General features: G+C 39.0%; 1 protein-coding gene across 2 annotated transcripts in view; it reads left to right on the forward strand.

Annotated features, from left to right (window-relative positions):
* Positions 1–22,057, forward strand: part of LOC123880757 (UNC93-like protein) — a 140,311-nt gene extending 118,254 nt beyond the window's left edge. For both annotated transcript variants that reach the window (XM_045929057.1, XM_045929056.1), the window contains 6 exons: positions 11,627–12,315; positions 13,094–13,316; positions 14,529–14,691; positions 15,384–15,651; positions 20,433–20,629; positions 21,270–22,057. In XM_045929057.1, coding sequence (XP_045785013.1) covers positions 11,646–12,315; positions 13,094–13,316; positions 14,529–14,691; positions 15,384–15,651; positions 20,433–20,629; positions 21,270–21,392 — 1,644 coding nt within the window. In that variant the 5' untranslated portion in view covers positions 11,627–11,645 and the 3' untranslated portion in view covers positions 21,393–22,057. The remainder of the gene's footprint in view (positions 1–11,626; positions 12,316–13,093; positions 13,317–14,528; positions 14,692–15,383; positions 15,652–20,432; positions 20,630–21,269) is intronic.
* Positions 22,058–22,439: the final 382 nt, after the last annotated feature.

Here is a 22,439-nt window from a genome sequence, read left to right on the forward strand (position 1 = left end):
CCAGGTCTGAGAAGCCCACAACAAACTGTGGAATCATCTCTTTTCTGCGATGTTGGGTACATCGCAGAAGGGATTTAGAAGGATTAGATTACAACATGGGGATATTCAAGGGGTGGACTAACAAATTCCTGAAAGGCCGGCTATGCATTGGCGGTTCACCTAGTATTAAAAATATTCATGTTAAAATTATTCTATTATTACGAGCGAGATGGGTCATTCCGACCAAAAATAATATTCTATGGAGCTGTCAAAATTAGTAGGACACTAGCCATCAAGTCATAAGTAAAAGCGAGTTGCTGCCCGCAAAAATATTTCAGAATAACCCATCTAGTGCGTAGCACATAGAGTTCGTTGGATATATTATAACAAATAATTGATGCGCAGACTTTAAATTAAAATTTCGAGCGTCCAAAAGCTTGTAAAACATCAACTTTTTTAAATTACCTATGATAAACAAAAGTACGTAGCGGCTACGTGTTTTAAGTTTATTATTACATTTTAATTAGCCAAGTCAAACCTTTTAAAATGTCACTTTGAAGAATATTACTAAGTGCTTCTGTGTAGAGAAAAAAGCGTATACAGGTTTCGGTGAACCAGTTTCGAAGAGGAAGAATTTACTTGGAATTGGCTTACCTACAATAATGTAAAAAGTGATTCGTTATGACCAGAATCAAGGCCGTAGCCAGGAATTGGTTTCGGGGGGGTTTTATCCGGGTCTTAACCGAATCTTTTCATGAGAAAAAAACTTTTACTCAACTTGACTTTTAGTGGACTGGTTGGTTAGTGAAATTTTACCTTCCAATTTGATAGCAAGACAGAACACAAGAAAAAATAGGAGCGCGAGCGCAGCGAGCGCAATTTGTTTTGTTTAGTACAGATAAAAAAGCGAAAGATTAACAAGCGCAGCCATAACCAAATTTCATATTTCAAAGCACCTCACTCACTACTTTTTTCATATTTTTATCCCAGAAAAACGAAGTGTTTCTAGGGGTTTTTCAAAAAGATTAATCCATGAGGATAAAGTTCCGGGTATCACTTAATATATTAAAATTAAAGCGCGAGCGAAGCGAGCGCGAAATTTTTGATGTATTTACAGAAAATCCATATTAATATTAGCGAGTTTGAACCTCCAACCCACCGCCCCCCCCTGGCTACGGCTATGACCAAAACTAATTACTTACATTTTTTAAATCAAAAATATTACAATAAAACTTAAAGCTAGCCTTATCTTATTACTACACTAATTATGCCCGCGTGAAGTATTGGCAAGAATACTGGCTGAATTTCCGCGCTGGACAGTCAGGTTGATCCGTTGCGCAAAAAATGAGCCAACCCTTCTGTCACCACTTACTAATTGTTCAGGCACCTAGTGGTTAAGATGTCGACCTGGGGATCCAGAGTTCCATCCCGGGCTACTTTTCCAAGTTATATGCGTTTAAGCAATTAAAATACCACTTACTGAAAACATCGTGAAGAAACCTGCATGCCTGAAAGTTCTCTATAATGTTGCGAAGATGAAAACCACTTAGTTATAGATATTAGAGGTAGGTGGTGCATGTACAAACAGCGACAACACCCGCCAGTGTAAGCGATGTCCAGGGGTCCAGACCTAGCTTTATCGCTGACCCCACATACATATAGGTACTGTAGTTAGAGAGTGCCAATCTGGTAAAAAAATTGATCATCATAATATACCATACCAAACCTGGTCTAAGTTGTTTTAAAACAATATCGACATCACCTATTGTATGTCTGTGGAACAAAGATCTATTCAAGTCGTTTTCTCATAGTAAACTGTTTCTTTATTGTACATCAATCGCATCAGAACATTACACTCTGAACGATATAACACATTATAAATATTCTGCTAATTATGATAGTTCGTTAATAGTTCAAATTTAATTAAATCAATACGAAAGTGTGTCTTTTTCATCGTCCATCCTTTTCATCGGTTTTGACAAAAGGCGTAGAGATAGCTTGCGTTCCTAAAAGATGCATAGATTACTTTTGGCCCCGGAAAATCAAAAAGCGCCCACGGGATTTTGAAACACCTGATCCTACGCGGACAAAATTGCGAGCATCATCTAGTAGCCTTATAATAATCGGTTTATACAAGGCATCATAATGTTGGCACATCCATGCCGATAGCGTGGTTGCCACGGCTGAAGCCTTGCATCAGACCAGACCAAACAGACTTATCGAAATTACAAATGGAAAACTTTCCCTGCTGGGAATCAAACCCGAGACCTTCCACTTGTAAAACCAGAACACCACTGCACCAGAGAGGCCGAAAACAGGAAACTCTCGTGATCAATAGTCAATGTAAATTTGTTTTCTTAAAAAACATAAAATATCTTTTTTATTTAGACTAATAATTTAAGTGCCGTTTCCTTCAGTTTTATGCCCTGCATCTTTGTATTGTTTTATGACCAATAAAGTTTAATATCCGTCGTGTCGATTTCAGTCTCAGCAAACAATATCATTCATTCAGATACTATTGCAAATGCAATTGCGAGCATATTATTTACAACTACAGTAAAAAATGTTATCATCGCTGTCGTCATCAAGCAAAAGGTAAATATGATTCGCAGGTCACGCCATAGATAGATTGTCGCGGTGTTTTTTAAACAATGCTCACCGGCAGCGCGATCTATTTCTTGGTAGAAACTCAAACTATTGGACTACATTCGAAACTAAATTTAAAAATTAAAACCCCCGACACAAACACCTCTAAAAAGTAAAACATAACATTGGCTCTTTAAAAGTTTAATATTAATAGTAAAAATTTTATAGAAGCATTTGTGCCATCAGGGCAGCTCAACTATTCTTTCTACAACATCATAATTTACTTTCTTTATTGCTGGGTAAATAAAGCCTAAAGTTTGGCGTCATCTCAGTTTTTAACCCCCGACCCAAAAAGAGGGGTGTTATAAGTTTGGCGTGTGTATTTGTGTATCTGTGTAACTGTGTATCTATCTGTGGCATCGTGGCTCCTAAACTAATGAACCGAATTTAATTTAGTTTTTTTTTTGTTTGAGAGGTGGCTTGATCGAAAGTCTTCTTAGCTATAATTCAAGAAAATCGGTTCAGCCGTTTGAAAGTCATCAGCTCTTTTCTAGTTACTGTAACCTTCACTTGTCGGTGGTGTTATAAATTTTTAATTTACACTTGCTGTCAGAATTTTCCTATTTTCCTTATACCACGGTTTCAGTGCTTTTTCGCAGTAAGAGTGTTTAATCGTTGCCACGTTTCTTTTAAGAAATCATCTGTTTACCTATCAGCTAGTTTAAGGAAAAATAGATAATAGATAGGTATAATATCTTAGGTTTTGTATGAATGGCGTACGAAATGGGCATAAAAACTAGTGAATGGAAGTTAGCAGATACCTCCGTGACATAAAGTATAGATAATGGCCAGTTTACAACTCAGGTACTTCTGATTGAGGAAACATAAAATGTTTGTTAGTATCGATAAAAAATTAACGAGTTTTGCAAAACTTTCAGTTCTAAAAAGGCTTGAATCAGATGAATATAACAGATTCATTTGCATCAGGCAGATCGAAAAAATGTTGATGATTGCAGCAGTGGTCGAGGCTGATGTGAGCTATACCGACACATTATAACCTTAGCGATGTTGTTGTTTGTCAAACAAAGCCTTTACAGTTTTGGTACTTCCCGTTGATCTAGAATCATGAAATTTGGCAGGTAGGTGGATCTTATAGCACGAATAAAGGAAAAAATCCAAAATCTGTAAATTTGTGGTTACATCACAAAAAAAAAAAATTAAAACGTGTTCATGAACAAATAATTAGTCTTTTTAATTTTCAAAGTAATATAACTACCAACTGGGATATCATATGAAAGAACTTTACCTGTACATTCTAAAACAGACTTTTATTTATTTTTATGGATAATAGTTTTTCATTTATCGTGTAAAATGTCGGAAAAAATAGCCGAGTACGGAATCCTCGGTGCGCGAATCTGATTGGCACTTGGCCAGTTTTATCTAAAAATTAACTGGAGGGCATCATCTAGTGATTATAATTTCGGACTTATGACAAAATAAAACAACAAATTAGACGGCTTACGGAACATGATATTTGATCAGATTAGCTATTCCATACATTTATTTCAATGTTTCAAATATTCAAATTAAGCTGACGGGGAAAAACTTTATCATAAAGAAATTGTTTCGGAGGTTGGACCGGTTGTTTACCGGTATAGGTAAAATATCCGTTAATTTACAGATTACGAAAACTGGATAGGTGAAAACAAATGGCCTTAAGAGGCGCTCCGTTACTCGCTCCATACAAACGTAGTTCCAATTTTATTTGAATATTAAGCAACCAAAGTCCATGAAATTTTGCAGACATATTCTAAAAACTAATACCTGTGCCTGTGGTGTTTTAGATTTTTCTAAAAATATGTAGTTTTAAAATTACAGGGGCTCAAAGATTTGTATGTGAATTTTTTTAAACCGCGTAACTTTGAAACTGAATATTTTAACGGAAACCTGGGAATCCACAGGCATAGATTAGTTTCTAGAATATGTCTGCAAAATTTCATGGACTTTGGTTGCTTAATATTCAAATGAAATTGGAACTACGTTTGTATGGAGCAAGTGACGGAGAGACCCGTCTTAAATCATAATGCTTACTGCTGTGACGCACGTGAAATTTTGTTTTTTGGTTTTCCCTGAGTTCCTAAAAACATGTTTCTTTCTTTGCGTCGTATTTGTCATTGCATATGAGTAAATCGGGCGGGACAAGGACAGCGCTTTACATAATACTAATAAGCCTAACCTTACGTTGCAAGCACGGGGGAGTGAGTGTCGCTTCTTTACCCTGTAATATGTAGTTAGTATTCTTTGATAACATTAAGTTGTTATGCTTGTGTGTATGTGCCCATGAGTGGGTAATGAAAATCTGTACCCTCATATTCACGATTGTATAACCATGTCTTAATATGGGGTTTTAAATAGATTCCGTATTATACCTTTAGATTGTACAATGTGACAATTAGAGAGACATTGTCTTGCAACCTTGGACAATTGATACAAATTGCGACGATTTAATAATCCATTATTTCCGGTATGAAAAATTGTATGTGCATTATTCTCCAAAACACCAGTTGTGACAACCCTGTATTATGTAGGTATAGAAAAATAGATGCTATACTTACTATGAGATACTTTTTGACCCCCGACCCAAAAAGAGGGGTGTTATAAGTTTTACGTGTGTCTGTGTATCTGCCTGTGACATCGTAGCTCCTAAACTACTGAACCGGTTTTAATTCAATTTTTTTTTTGTTTGAAAGGTGGCTTGATCGAGAGTGTTCTTAGCTATAATCCAAGAAAATCGGTTCAGCTCTTTGAAAGTTATCAGCTCTTTTCTAGTTACTGTATCCTTCACTTGTCGGCGCTGTTATAAATTATTAATTTAAACTTGTTTTATAGTTGAAAATGGTAAATAAAATAGGAAATGTAACAGCAAAAAAATTAGTTAAAAAGATGCTAGCAAAAGAAGAAAATTGGATTTCTGTTGCAAAGTACGCCGAAGTCATGAAGGAAAAGGAGGGGAAAAAGTAGGTGAAGGGGCAAAAGTGCTGAGCTGTGTTTTAGGCTGCAAGGCGGGTACACAGCCAATAAGGAGACAGCAGGGGTTTTGGCCGGTAAGAGTCCGGCTAAAACACCTTCGAAAACATCATATAGAATTCTCAGGATTCTCAGGCATGCAAGCTTCCTCGCGATGTTTTCCTTAACCATCAAACTAATTTCAGTTATATTGAATTGTTAAAATGCACATAACTCCGGAAATCGGGACCAGACCCTGGACTCTCCTGAAAAAGACCGAGTTCATAACCACTAGGCTATTATGATAGCTTAGTGGTTAAGGTGACCTTTATCACTTTTATTTTTGATTTTTTAATCCCATTAATTACTAAGCCCGTGCCCCTTTGGTTTCTACACGGCTTCGTACCGGAACGCTAAATCGCTAGGCGGCACGGCTTTGCCAGTAGGGTGTGAACTAGCCACTGCCAAAGTCTCCCTCCCAAAAAAAATAGTTGCCATCCTTGTCTTTATTCAGTCTCTGGTTCTTCCGCTTCTCTGAAGTCTGAACTAATCCCAAAGGCCGCACTTTGTACTTTATGTACATTTGTGGTGGGTACTTTGTGTACAAGCTTTTGCTCGCGGCCTTGAGCCTATGATTGCCAGTTGTGAAGACCGAAATAACACTCATTTATGTGACAATCAGTGTTGTCAGCTCTGAAGAGTGATTGCACAACATTAGTGTGGGCTATATTTAGTTTAATTGTTATACATACATATAAAAGGATGCCTTTAAGGACATATCAACATACAAATCAAACGACTGGAACTTATGATGTTGCATATAGGCTCTCTCTCTATGATATAGATTCTCCCTTATACAAGAAATTGGATTTTCAGAAATTTCTGAAAGTCAATCTGTATTCTTCTTCTTCTTCGCCTTTATTTATCTATTTTCAGACATAGGGCTCCTCATACTTTTTTCTTTACTTTATCCCCAAGCTTGGCGATGTCGTCGGACCAACGAGATAGTTATCTTCCAACATTTCTTTTTCCGATTCGTGGTCTCCATTCTAGCAGCGAACGGGTCCATCGGCTATGTGCAGTCCTAAAGATATGCCCTGACCATCTTTTTTATAATAAAAATAGCGAGCTAACAAGCAGGTCACCTGTTGATCAGTGATTACCGCTGCCCATGAACATTTGCAGCATTAGAGGAACCGCCGATGCATTGCAGGCCTTTCAGAAATTTGTCAGTCCGCCCCTTGAATAACCCCATGAACCACCCCAATTTAGTGTGGGAACACCACCGATGAAGTTGGTTACACAGTTTGCATGTGCGTGGAAAAAAGGATACGGCATAACAGGCGGTCGAAGTGCACCAGGCACCTAGCTCGTGAGGTTGCAATTGGTATTTGATCTGGACACTTTCAAATCAATATCAGTTAGCTCGTTCTTTTGCAGATTTTAGTGCTTGGGACGCTCTAATACTCGTTGTGCCCCTTATTGTAATGGAACGTTGTATTGGAACTAGAGCTTTTCACCATCATCAACATCAATCTATCAACCGCTCACTACTGAGCACGACAGTCCTATCAGAATGAGAAGAGTTTGGCCATAATTCACTGGCAGATTTCTCACACCTGTGATGACTTTATAGGGAACTCTCAGGCAGGCAGATGTTTTTGATTAAATTGATTAATTGATTAAAGCAAGTCATATTTTATTGCTTAAAATTAAAATACACATAGACCCGGAGAGTTACAGGTGCCTGCCTGGGCTCGAGCCCTTGACCACCCGAATAGAAAGCCAACATCTTAACCACTAGGCTACCACCGCTTTTCATAGTGGTCTCTACATTTTAAAAACAACTTTTATCCACTTATGCCTGTTCTTATGTATAAATTCGGTGTATTGCATCTCGTACACCAAAATAATACGAAATGCTGATCCGTTTTACAGGTAGGTGTTTTACATGCAAACGTTGAATTATGCCTTTTATTGCGTACAGTATAGGTATGCGTGGATACATAACCTTTAGTTATCCTGTCAAGGCGATAAAATATTAGATTCGCAACAGTAAATTAAACGAGCTGCCAGAACAAATAGCGGTCAAGACTTAGCAGAGGACGCTCTGCCATTTGCTCCATACAAACGTAGTTTAGTTCTCATTTAAATATTAAGCAATCAAACTCGATGTAATTTTGTAGACACGTTCTAGAAACTAATGTCTATGATTGTGGTTTACCAGTAAAGTAAAACTGGCAAGCGAGCTGCCATCGCTCCCACAAGTGGACGTGGACACGCACTGACGCTGCAGTTAGCGGCAAAGCGTTTTCGTGCTAGCGTAACTAAATCAAATGAGCAATTCGCAATGGTTTCCCACGGTGTCATGCCACTTCCTGTCAGCTCCCCACGGTAACGTAGCCTAATAGGCTTTTGGAGGCCACCAAATTGCCAATATTCGGAAAGCTGACGCAGCATCCGGAGGTTGGTTATTTGTGTTTTTTGACAGTTTAGGTCAGGGACAAGTCTAGCGGAAAATCGGCCAGAATCCCCTGAGTGGAACACAGTCATCATCATATCAACCTACGGATGTCCACTCTTGAACATTGACCTTTTATAATGAATGCCACCACATCATATCCTCAGCCTTCCTCATCCAGCCACTTCCTGCTACCCCCTTTATTTATACTCAATCCATTGAATAAAATATAATGCAACACAATATTGAAATAATTTGGACCCACCATAAGTTTGAGTGTGGTGACCGCTGGTCATAATACATTTGTCACCACCTCCCTTCCCCTTCCCTCCTCCACACCTCCCCCCTCCCTTAGTGGCTAGTGATGATGGATGATAAGTCTGCAAAGTGAATGAATACTGAAGAAAATTTCAGCGTATGAATTTTAACGCGTGATTTTTCTTTGGCCTTACTACCGAATGTTTTATCTTCGCGGGATAGAATTCAAAACCCAGTTTAGGTGTTCGTTGCAATGCCAGTGCTTTGAAGGCCTACTATGGTGACCGCGTGGTCTTATAAAATGGAAGGCCAAGGGTTCGATTCACGGCATGGTCAATTTGAGACGTAACGACTTATTATTCTGATATCAGTAAGCATGTAGACTGACCTCAAAAGGCAGAATTTATTATATGTCAGAACTATGTGATAGCGCTTCCAGGGTGCTCAGAGTAGCGACACACCTGCGTAATCACGTTGCCGATTTTTTTGCTCGCAAATGTTTTTGGCTATGACCCATCTACGGAACGGAATCAACATCGTGTTCGGCGTAACCTCTACCTTTTATCGGGTCATATTTCAGCGACGGGACGTGGACAAATAACAGTTAGACTTGTCCACAAGTTTAAAGTCGCTCAGTATGCCATGGAGCGGGCTATGTTGGAGATCTCTCTGAGCGACTAAATTTGTAACATGGAAATTCGTAGAAGAACCACAGTGACCGACATAGCCAGGGGCAGTGAGCAGGCCACGTCTGCCGCAGAACTGATGGCCGCTAGGGCAGACGTGTTCTGAAGTGGAGACCACGTATCAGTAGGCGCAGTATGGGTCGACCTCAAACCCGCTGGACTGACAACCTTAAGAATATAGCGGGAAGTGAGTGGATGAGGAAGGCGGAGGATCGTGTGTGGTGGCGCGCTCTTGGGAAGGCCTATGTCCAGCAGTGGACGCAAACAGGCTGATTGATTGATTGATTTCAATGTATTTTGCATAAAACTGCGCTACGCGTCCGAAAATAAGCCATCCGTATCTTCCGGTGCACCTACGCCAAAGTGCATTGACTTCCACTACATGGCGGAATATAATATTATAGTGCGCTGAAAAAGAAGCTGCATAAAATTCTGTCGCGTGCTTTTTTATGCGTTATTCACAAAAAGTGTATACGACAGAAAATTTAGCCGTCGAACTTTCGACGACTAATTTTCGCAAGTGTCCGCGGGATTATGATATAGCGATAATCAGAATTGTTGTAATTGGCTGAATTTATTTGAATTTTTACAGCAATCTTGCATTCTATCTAATAGAGAAGAGAATCAGGTGTGATTGCGATCATCAAAATATACCAGTCTGTAGTGTTATACTAGCATCCCAGGGTGCGTGATTCTGCAGATTATCACGCACGGCCGGCCGATGACTACGGACAATCACGTACCGCCCACAAGGCTCGGTCGATGACGACTTGCCTGCGCTACCATACTGTTGTCATGGTGCGTCAGTGGTGCTATGGGCTACTTCACGTCCGTTGGTAATATCACGCATCGTGGGAAGTGGTATTAGACGTCCATTCGGGTTGTGCAGCCATATTGTTACTCAAAGTGGGCGATTTCACAAAGTCGTTCCTTCAGGCTTAATTGAAGAGTTACAAACACTTCAGAGAAAACACAGTATGTGCTAAATGTGTAGCAATTATAAATTTTACTGTCCAGCCTTCATTCTACATAATATAACAACCGACCTTATATTTTATGTGTGCACAATGCGTTGAGACCTTCGCGATACATATTTTTCAATGCTTATGTTGTCTCATTAGTAATACACTGAAATTACAATAATACATACTAGATAATGCCTGCGACTTCGTACGATATGTTTATAAAATTCCGTAAGAACCATTGATTTTTACGTGATAAAAGTAGCCTATGCGTTAATTATTCTGGTCCGTAGTTTTTGCGTGAAAGAGTAAAAAATATACATATACACACATTCAAACTTTGGTTTTTATAACATTAGACTAGATCTCAAGTTTTTCCTAGATATGATGCTCCTTAAATCGATCCCACTTTCTCCCTTCCTTCTGTAAGAATAGAAATAGTAAGATTTTTGTTAGAAATAAACTTTTATAAGTGCTTTTCACTCATCAAGTAAATCTACCACTGTGCACTGGGTCGTAATGCCTAACAAGCAGAACCAACAAAAAATCCAACAGTTTATTTATTGAAAATTTTCATTCTATTGAAATGTTTAATTTACAAAATCTGAATACTTTCAATAATTCAATTAAGTCTTCATGTCCTAAATAAAAGATAACATACGAGTAGCATCCTTCTCATATTTTGGATGCTATACACTATCCAATATCCATACATACCGAAATACAATGAAAGACAGCATCATATTATAACGGTTTCCCACGGTGCGTGATATGGCGGACGGACGCGGATCAACCCGTACCGTCGCACCATTGCAATAGCCATCCGCAGCGCAGATCCGTGGTAGCGCAGATACGTCATCACCGTCGTCCGAGCCTTGTGCGCGGTGTATGGCTATCGGTCGTGCGTGAGAATCCGCAGAAACATGCACCGTGGGAAGACAGTATTATATGAAGCCTACCGTGTTGAAACTCGAGCATAGTTATTCTATTCGAGTACACATCCAAAACCTACAGCCATTCAATGTTCCATTGTGTAACTTAATATGTATGTACGTCGATGTTGTTACATTGGTAACGATGTGTTGGCACCTTTTGTCGATTACCAGTTTGTTTACGCTTTAATTTGTAAACGCGGGGGACAATGGCAATGTGGCTAGTACCTACTGTGGAAATTTCTGGGAAACTTCTATTGGATAACCATGTAACGTAAGCGTTGCGGACATTTTTGTTCAGCTTAAAAAACACAATGCGGTGAAAATGCTTCCTACGAGGTTCTTGAAAGATGTAATACAAGTGCAACATGATCATTATGACTTACCTACGTAAATGCATAAAATTGTGGTGATAGCCTAAAAGTTAAGACCTCAGCCTTGTACTTGGGAAGGGGTTCAATTCACCCAAAATAGGGGGTCAAGTTCAATTGTGGAGTGGGGGGCACGTATCTCTAATTTTTTGGAGTTATGTGCATTTTAAGCAATTCAATATCTATTGCTTAAACGGTAAACGGCCATCGAGGTAAACTTTAACCTAAACCCTTTCTTTTCTAAGAGGATACCGTTCTCATTAGTGGGCCGGCGATGCATTGATCATGATGACGAGAGACGACCTGCTCAAATAAATTATTTTAGAATAGATTATAAGAACCCATCCCTTATTCAGGATAATCTAACAGTCGTTTTCTTTAACAGGGCAAAAGGAGAAAACGGCATGACAGCAACGCACGGAGGCGGCGGTGAAGATCACCGGCCGGATAAGGATTCAGTATACACTATCAAGACAGGCTTCAAGAACGACGGATACCAGCACGAGAAGGATTCGAACGACGACATCGTCAAACCGCCGCCTCTGCCCACGGAGGACGATTCATACGCTTCAGGGAAAGTGAAGTTATCCAGAAACGAGAAATGGAGAATACTGAAGAACGTCGCGGCCGTCAGCTGCGCGTTCATGGTCCAGTTCACCGCCTTCCAGGGAACTGCTAACCTCCAGTCCTCGATTAACGCCGCAGATGGCCTCGGCACGGTCTCTCTTAGTTCCATTTACGCTGCGCTCGTAGTATCATGTATTTTTGTCCCTACGTTCCTTATCAAGAGGCTAACGGTCAAATGGACCTTGTGTCTCTCCATGATGTGCTACGCGCCATACATTGCCGCCCAGTTCTACCCGAAGTTCTACACGCTGGTGCCGGCTGGAGTCGTCGTCGGCTTGGGGGCAGCTCCCATGTGGACATCCAAAGCCACGTACTTGACTCAAGCGGGAAGTGTCTACGCCAAACTGACTGATCAAGCCGTAGACGGCATTATTGTACGATTCTTTGGCTTCTTCTTCCTCGCGTGGCAGACTGCTGAACTATGGGGAAATCTCATCTCCAGCTTAGGTAAGACCTTACCTTCATAACTTTACGATGTAATTTCATGAGCTTAAACATGTTAGTCGTTACTGCAGTCGTTAGTATAAATAAGTTTTTACCGAAACATCCGGGTTCGCCGTTCTGATGATATAAAATGAGGTTTTTTTATCTTGCAATAACCTTCTTAGTTTAATTTTTATGATAATGCGAGTAGGTGAGTCGTTCACGCTTAAGTTAATTTCAATGTGATGTAAAACATGGTGCTAGCTTGTATAGAATATTATTTTTGCAACGAGACTAGCCCTGTAAAGATAAATACTACAACCTTATTAACATATACAATTATGATATTCTGGTCATTTTTTTTTTTAACCAGTTTGATTCATTTTTTAGTTAAAAAAATTTGTATTGTATTATGAAAATTAACAATTCTCTTGCATTGTCAAGATCGGTTTAGCGGTTCAGTGAAGTTGACTGATAATACATTGAAAATCTTTTTTAGGGTTCCGTACATGAAGAGTGTCAAAAAGATCCAATTACTAAACCTCCGCTGTCCATCCGTCCGTCCGCCCGTCAGTAGGCTGTATCTCGTGAACCGTATATAATATGTGAATTGAAATTTTCAATTAGACTAGGACTCCCTGTAAGGACAGTACATTATGAACAAATAAACATATAATAAAAATTTCAAAATTGCTGCCATGAAAATCAAAGAAAATTAATAAGTGTTATTCCTTGATGGTACGTTATGTGCGAATCGGACTCGCATTGGCCGACTTGTTTAATATTTCCGATTCTTCCACAGTATTCTCTTCGGGAGTGCACAGCGGAGCCACAGCCAAGGAGAATGTCAGCAGCGCAGTTCTCGCTTGTGGGGCAGACTTCTGCGTGATCGGAAGTGGTCACCATGACAACAGGAATCTGCACCGGCCGCCAGAAAGCGAGATATATGAGATCAGTGCCATATACCTTGCTTGTGTCGTCGTCGCCGTGTTGATGGTTGCTTTTCTGGTTGATCCTCTTTCAAGGTTAGTTTATGTACCATCATACGTACCATCGTTTCCACCTCAACGTTTCATCATCATTTTGATGACCTACTTACTTGGTGCGCTTGTGAGCCCTGAGAGCTGATCAAATTATATCATTTTTAGGGTTCCGTACCTCAAAATGAGAAATAGAACCCTTATAGGATCACCGTTCTCTGTCTGTCTGTTTGTCCGTCCGTCTGTTCATCTGTCATGTCCGTCAAGAAAACCTATAGGGTACTTCTCGTTGATCTAGAATCATGAAATTGGCAGGTAGGTACGTCTTACTGCACAATAATTAAAGGAAAGCCGAAAACCGTGAATTTGTGGTTACATACCAAAATATCTGGCCAAGTGCGAGTCAGACTCGCACGGGAAATACCCTATAGATTTCTTGACAGACACGACAGACAGACAGATAGACAACGAAGTGATCACAAGCCCTTCTTCATAATTTGCTATGCTTCCGTTTTCATTTCTTATGTACCTAAGTATTTAAACTGTGGAGCTAAATTGAATTCTACTATGAAAATCCTTCTATATTTCTAGAAGTCTGAAGAAAAAGTACCGTAATTACTGCCTTGAAAATTAATTTCATGCCCAATACAAAATTGTAAGCACTGCTGTTGACGCATCGTCGTTTTTAGAATTTTTTTCAATTGTTAATTGACCGATTTCAACCTCACCACTTAGTTTTGAAGTCTTTACAAAGTTATATTTGTATGTATTTCATGTTTGTCCAGCGATCTACTCTGGTAGAGACACGTGGTAACCGTTGATATAAAGTGGCCCATTGAATCATTAGTTTGGGTACGTGATTCGGATAGTAATTTTGGTATACTTGTGCCTGATATATTAGTCTAGCACTAACCGCATCATCTTGTGCAAAAAAACAGAGATTTTGGTGTTGTTACCAAACTTGGCAATAGAATATTTAGATCTACCTGAGTGACTTCGTACGCGTGAATATAATTTTATTGTCTTTAAAAAATTCCTTAGGAACTCTTATTATTCGAGATCAATTTTACGGTGTAATAACTACCTACATGAATATGATACAAGCTATCTTTGTGGCAAAACTCATGAAAATCGGATGAGCCGTTAAAAAATACCAACCAGACACATCTGTAATATTGTATAGATTGGGCATGGCTTTAATAAACCCATACTCTTTACAGGTTAGCCTGCTCGATCTTAGACTTTTATTATGTTCAGGTATGGTGAGAAGCAGAGAACATCGGAGTCGAACAAGTTGACAGGCATCCAACTCCTGTCTGCTACGGCTTACCAACTGAAGAAACCGAATCAGCAGTTGCTCATCCCGATCACACTGTGGATTGGAATGGAGCAAGCGTTTATTGGCGCTGACTATACGCAAGTGAGTTTTCTATCCACTTAATAATTTTAAATATTTAAAAGACTATCTTGTGGGCCTACTATTTAACTGAGATGGTTCCAGGTGAGATTTTTTTAGGTTAAAACAATTGGGGTGTTCAGAGCAGAAATCGTGGGATTGCCATATCATAGAATTATGGGGGTACATAGAGAAAGATAGGCACGAATATATTATTATGATTGTGCACAAAGTTGTGCGCTATATTTATTATATGCTACTCTTCTTTATAGCTTGAAAACAATCATACTTAATAAAAAGCAATGATGAGGTCTAACTTAGAGGCTGGAGAGCGCTTGCCTAGCAGATGCCTGTTCACTCTTGCCTTGAAGGTACTTGTATTTAGATAATAGGTACATGGCAGGGAATTCTCCATCAAGATTGGCCGCCAAGGCCGAAATTCGGTTAGGAATATCACACTAATATTATAAAAGTGAAAGCTTGTGTGTATGTGTGTGTGTTGTTACACTTTCACGCAAAAACTCCTGGACGGATTTGGCTGGGAATGGAGATAGATAATATCTTGGATTAGCACATAGGCTACTTTTTATCCTGGAAAATCAAAGAGTTCCCACTGGATATCGAAAAACCTAAATCCAAGCGGACGAAGTCGCGGGCTTCAGCTTGTAGTATTATATTGTTTTAAATAAATTTTAATGAACATCTTTTTGTTGTAGGCCTACGTTTCGTGCGCCCTCGGCATCCGTTCCATAGGCTACGTGATGATCTGCTTTGGCGTAGTGAATGCGCTCTGCTCTCTTCTCTTCGGATCAGCCATGAAGTACATCGGACGGTTCCCGATATTAGTGATGGGGGCGGCCCTGCACCTTGGTCTCATAGTTTGGCTCCTCATCTGGAGACCAAACCCTGAGTCTCCTACGGTGTTCTTCGTGATTTCCGGATTGTGGGGAGTTGGTGATGCCGTTTGGCAGACTCAAGTTAACGGTAAGTTTTGAATGCTATCTACCTATGACTATACCATACTTCACGAAACTTTTGAAACTTGTAACAAAACCTCGAGGCTTCATTTGTCAGATATAGGCTATGAAACGACTAGGTATGTGACAAAGATTATCGGGACAGCGTAAAGAGTTTTATTAAATACTATAACATTTTTAAATCTATTATTTCACCTCAGCCCTAGTCCTGAAATAACTGATATTTGTCAGCATGTCAATTCAGGAACAAACCGAGAGAGATCAAACTCACTCACTCTACTTCAGTTGTCTCTACACACAGAACAAATAATACTCTATACTTTGAATACGTTTTTATCCTGCTCGTCAGCACACTCAGACACTTGCTAAATGTTTATTAATGATACGTGCTTATATTTTTGACTTAAGGAGAACCTTGTTTTATTTATAACATCGTTATAATACTGGGTAATCATTTAATCAACACGGAAAGAATCAAACGTAGCTCACGATTTGTTTGCATTAGACCTACCTACCTGATATACATTTTTAGATTTTACCTAGATTTTTTAAGCATTTAGGTAAGGAATTTGTAGGAGCATTTTTATTAAAAAATCGGTCAAGCGCGAGTGAGACTCGCGCAGCGAGGGTTCCGTACTCAAAAACTATTATGCATAAAAATAAATAAAAATCTGTTAGAATGTAGAGGCATAATCTCCGAGCATAGCTCTCTATCGCTCGCTTAGCGATTCTGAGCTCATACGTACCGGCCATGTCTCATACGTCCTTCGATGTTCTTTTTTAACCCCCGACCCAAAAAGAGGGCTGTTATAAGTTTGACGTGTGTATCTGTCTGTGACATCGTAGCTCCTAAACTAATGAACCGATTTTAATTTAGTTTCTTTTTGCTTGAAAGGTGGCTTGATCGAGAGTGTTCTTAGCTATACCTAATCCAAGAAAATCGGTTCAGCCGTTTGAAAGTTATCAGCTCTTTTCTAGTTACTGTAACCTACACTTGTCGGGGGTGTTATAATTTTTTAATTTACGCTTGTTACACGTAGCATAACATAATGCATCTAATCATACATCATATTATATACAGGTAAATAAATAACTATAATGAAATTGTATTACAAATAAATAACATCATAGAAACACGACTTGACCTTCTTATCTCCGGGTTTCCTGTATCTTCAATTACACATACATTGCGCTTAATAAATATTATAACATGTTTCAACCGCAATAAAAATATTCTTATATTATTTGATGTTATCATGTGGCTTCGTACAAATTATATTGTACTAGCTGATGCCCGCGACGTCGATCTCGCGGATATAGTTTTTTTTTAAATCCCGTAGGACTCATTAATTTTCTGGGATAAAAAGTAGCTCATATCCAGGGTGTAATCTATCTCCATTCTAATATCAGCCAAATCCATCCAGTGGTTTTTGGGTTTTTTTGGAAAATCAACTTCTCACACGGGATTTTTAAAATCCAAATCCACGCGGACGAAGCATAAGCCTTTAGTTGTCTTCGTATTGTCCGATTTATGAGTACAAGCAGAAAATCTTTGCAACAACGTAATATTATGCTCTAACTACTCACATATTCTTGAGTATGTAAAAAAGTACTTAACTAACAAACAAAAAAATAGCACTCGGGACGCTCACGCTAATAAAATAATTATACCTAACTACTCGCGATTCGCTATTTGGTGCTTATTGCTTTAATTTCAGTGTTTTTTGTAACATCTCGTTTTTATAGAAGTCGTCTATACGATAACAATTAAATAAATGGTCAAGCGTGTATCAAACAGTACGCGACAGGCCGAGATGGCAATCGGGGTATGAGGTGGTGAGGACTGGGGACGCCCCGCACGCCCACACGTCACGACACATATTTTATCTCTGTGCATTGTATTTTCTATTTTATTAATGTGTATTATCTGTTGGCAAACGAAAAAAAATTTTTTTTTTTAAATTTATCTGCACATTTCTGTAGTCTGTACCTATTCATCCAAAAATGCGCACCGCGCGCTCTCCGGGTGCTCGCCGATTTTTTTTTAAATTAAATCAATTAAAACAGTATGTCAATATAAATAAAGCTGAATTTAAGTTATTATCAAAAAGACTCCGCTCCGCTCCATTTCGTCTGAATGTTTCGGCCCTAAACGTCTTTATCTACCCCGTGGTATGTCCCTAGCTAGATAAGCAGGCATATAAAATACCACAGCTATTATAAATCATCCAGTGCAATCACACGGCAAGAAAACTTTTATAGAGTTGCTAAGTTCTTATTATAACTGTAGGCGACCGGCTCAAGCCTATGTCCGAGAATAGAAGCCATTAGCGGCCTGGCTATTTTAGTCCCTACGGGTGCTTGCCTGGAATACTTACATGGATGGCATTCAATTAGATCTTAATTTTCTAGATATTAATGTGTGTCTTGTATATCGCCTAAGGATATCAATATAAGTGTAAATTAAAAATTTATAACACCCCTGACAAGTGAAGGTTACATAATTAGAAAAGAGCTGATAACTTTCAAACGGCTGAACCGATTTTTTTGGATTAGGTATAGCTAAGAACGCTCTCGATCAAGCACCTTTCAAACAAGAAAAAAACTAAATTAAAATCGGTTCATTAGTTTAGGAGCTACGATGCCACAGACAGATACACGAATACACAGATACACACGTCAAACTTACAACACCCCTCTTTTTGGGTCAGGGGTTAAAAAATCAAGCCGATTCTTGCTCCGTTTCAGCGTAATTGAAGGACAGACCAAGAAACAAAAACACTTTCTCTTTTATAATATGGGTTACTTATGTACCTAGTGTGAATTTGTAGTTGTGGACTTTGTAGTTCCTGCGATATTGTGACTACTTATTAGTCAGTGAGTGGTGTTTTGGTTTTAATTGTACCGTACTTCACATTACTCCGAACACAAGATGAATACAAACACTTCAAGTTAAGTTAATATTTTAACGTTTAAACTATCGTAAGTGATTACCATTATAAGTATAGGTTGTTACGGCTATACTCACGTAAGTATTTAGTCAATGCAAGTCCGACGAATTTCGAATCCATCCGGGGTCCTTTTTCACAGGGACTCAGCTCGCTGCGCGTCGCGATTGAGACTCACATCTCATAGCCCAAATAAATTATACTTATAAGTTAATATTACTAACTTTGCTTGAAGTATTTACTGCAAAGCTGGTAAGCTAAGCTGATTCCTAGTTCCATGAGCTAAGTCATAGAGATTTTCGCCGCTTCGATAACTTATCTAGCAATACTGAATAGTCACGTGCGGTTTTGTAGGCACGTTTTTATCGCACTCGATAATAATTACCCTACGGGTAGTAACACGTTCAACATCGCACAGATATATGTATAACAGTAACCATGATAAACTAGGATCCTAGTTGTTCTCGTCGAATGTCTATCATCATCATTACCGCTGACTCACTATTGAGCGCGGGTCGCTCCTCAGAATTTTGAGTAATCTACCACACTGACCAGGTGCGGATTGGCAGACTTCACACACTTTTGAGCACATTATGGGGTACAAGGAATCAAAAGCTTAGTTTGCTAAAATCCGCTCAGTCTTTCAAAGAAATCCAAAAAAGTCTTTGCAATTGTGCATTGTACGGTATAATATCTCCTGAGGATGCTCTCATGGATTTGTTTTTGTGTGGTGGCTGGCCTTTCCTGCACGCTTAGCAGTGGGAGGGCGGGCGGTGCATATCGCATGCTGCATGTTGTACCATACAGATTTGCCTTTTTCAGCGAACTATAGCAAATCAAGCTTTTGATTCTTTGTTCTTCTGTTATTTTAAACCCCGTTTTACTTATTAATTTTCAGGAATAAAAAGTATCCTATTTCCATTTCCGAAATAAGTACAATCTATCTCTGTTCCAAATAAATGATTCATTGATTTCGGTTTTTAAAATATTCCGTGGAAGCTCTTTCATTTTCCGGGACAAAAAGTAGCCTGCGTCTATCCTCGGGATGTAAGCTATCTCTGTCTTATTTAATGTCGTCAAAATTAGTTAAACAGATGGACCGAAACAAGCTAGCAGACAGATTGGCATACTTTCGCTTTTATATACCTGCATTATATTTTGTCTTGCTGAATGGTAGGTACACACTGGGGTTTCTGAGCTTTGTTAAAAATTATCTTCCTAACTCTATCTTTCTAGAGTGTCTGGAGTGTATTCATCATTTAAGTACTTAATGTCTTCGTGTTAAGTATTTAATCTAAATATATAAAGGAAAAGGTGACTACTCAAACTACTAGACGGATCGGACTGAAATTTGGTATGCAGAATACAGATATCTATTATGACGTAGACAAGGATTTTTGAAAATTCAACCTCTAAGGGGTATAAGTGTAAATTAACAAGTGAAGGTTACAGTAACTAGAAAAGAGCTGATAACTTTCAAACGGCTGAATCGATTTTCTTGGATTATAGCTAAGGACACTCTCGATCAAGCCACCTTTCAAACAAAAAAAAAACTAAATTAAAATCGGTTCATTAGTTTAGGAGCTACGATGCCACAGACAGGTATCTGTCTGTGGCATCGTAGCTATATAATCGCTATGCTATGTAGCTATATAGCTATGTAGCTATATATCGTTATAAGTTTGACGTGTGTATCTGTGTATACAGATACACACGTCAAACTTATAACACACCTCTTTTTGGCTCAGGGGTTAAAAATAGGGGTTCAAAAGTGTAGTCCACGCGGTTGAAGTAGCAGGCATTAACCTAATGGATTATATAAGTTGTATAATTGTTCCAGGGTTGTACGGCGTGCTGTTTAGGCGCAACAAAGAAGCTGCTTTCTCCAACTACAGGCTGTGGGAGAGCGCCGGCTTCGTGGTTGCCTACGCCTACTCCACCCACCTCTGTGCCAGAATGAAGCTCTACGTGCTGATGGTCGCTCTGCTCCTCGGAGTCATAGGGTACATCATCGTTGAGATATTGCACAAGAGAAAGGTGAGTTCATCATCATCATCATTCATCATAAACTTTGTTGCCTTTAAGTTGCTTACACTTACACGAAAAAAAAAAATACAGATAGAGAACAAATTAAATATACCGCTTATCGTAAAGTTTGCGAGACTGTTTTTACAAGTTTCTTTTCCTTACTGCGATTACTAGTCTGCTATATGAAGTTTTCGAATCACAACGCGACGATTGCCCGTTCGTACTAGGTAACAAATTACACACTCCATAATATAAGAAACTGATTTAATTACCCATTACTACTACCGGAACACCGGCGTGTCCGCATACAATTTCTGTGTGTGGGTGACGGTAAAGCTGAGGTCTGATTACATACGTATCTTTTTTTTTTTTATTCACTATAGGCAAGCGCTTAACCACAATCACACCTGATGGAAAGTGATGATGTGGTCTAAGATGGGACGCGCTTACCTAGAAGGTGCCTATTCACTCTTGTTTTAAAGATACCCGGATTGTAATTGGTAGGAAACACAGAAGACCTAAAGAGAAGACTCTTCTATACTCTCATGCGTTTTTATCTTCTGTCTTACATGCATTGCTGTTGAGTTTTATTTATATTATATACTCACTTATTATATTTTATTTTATATACTTATTTTGTTGTTTCCAGGCCCTCCGTCTAAAAGCAATTGCCGAGAACCCGATAGAAGCGGCCGAAGCCGCCAAGCAGCCACCAGAAGAGGATGACGAGAAGGACGATATTGATGATGACCTGATCATCACGCATCTGTAAGCATCGAGCGGACGACAATCCAGCGCTTTTAAAGCGCCAAAAATTTGCCATACCCACTTTTTAGGTACAAAATCTCGAGTTGTTAACTCGAATTTAATCTATTTAGGCCCAATTATTCAATCGCCAATTGACGCATTGTCAGGTTTTGTTACAAATCTGTCAAAAAGGCGCTAGTTTGATCAAGTATCGTTATGATGCATGAAAAGTGACGTCTCACGCGCCATTTTAACTTTATGTGTCAAATCTCATGTCAAAAGTACGATTTTAGTTCTTATTTTCATCAACTATTGTGAAAATGTAATACGTTTACATAGACTTGTCCAGTGATATTATACCATAGATATGGTATATGGTCATATTACCAGCGATATCTTCATCGCCGATATTGGATTTTATACTTCAAGGAGTATAAAATCCACTCTCGCCGATGATTAAGACAAAACGCACGAGAATAGGTGAGATACCTTATACCTAACTATCAAGGAACGTGACCCAAAGGCTACGATGTAATTTATACTCCATTTTAGACACGTACCTAAATTAAAGGAACATATATTATTTTTCACATATATAATATCATTGGTCTTATGACTATAAAGATTGTATACCTACAACCAAATAAACACAATATCAAAAAAAAAACGTCAGTTAGCCTACGTTCATACGGCAGTTCATTTGAATAGATTTTACGTATAAAGTTTTACCGTATACGAGTCAGTCGTTCACACGACTACTCCATTCAATCCTAACGTACGTTAAAAGGAGTCTAATACGAGAGAAAATTAATTGCGAGATTACGTCTGAACGTAGCCTTAAAGTTTAATTGGCGATTGAAAAATGCGAGTATGTAATATGTATCCAATAGTTATTTAGGCTTCATATTTAGGAGCATTAGGATACGTCTCCACTGATGGAGACTGGAGGTGGAGCTGGGTGGAGTGGAGGGGAGCTGCCCGTAAATTGGTTAATTACATTGCTTGAAATCCCCACTCCGTCAGTGGAAACGCGCCCTTATTATTTATATTGAGGTTGCTTTATGAGGACTTC

Source organism: Maniola jurtina, chromosome Z, assembly GCF_905333055.1.
Source record: "Maniola jurtina chromosome Z, ilManJurt1.1, whole genome shotgun sequence".
Taxonomy (NCBI): Eukaryota; Metazoa; Arthropoda; class Insecta; order Lepidoptera; family Nymphalidae; genus Maniola; species Maniola jurtina.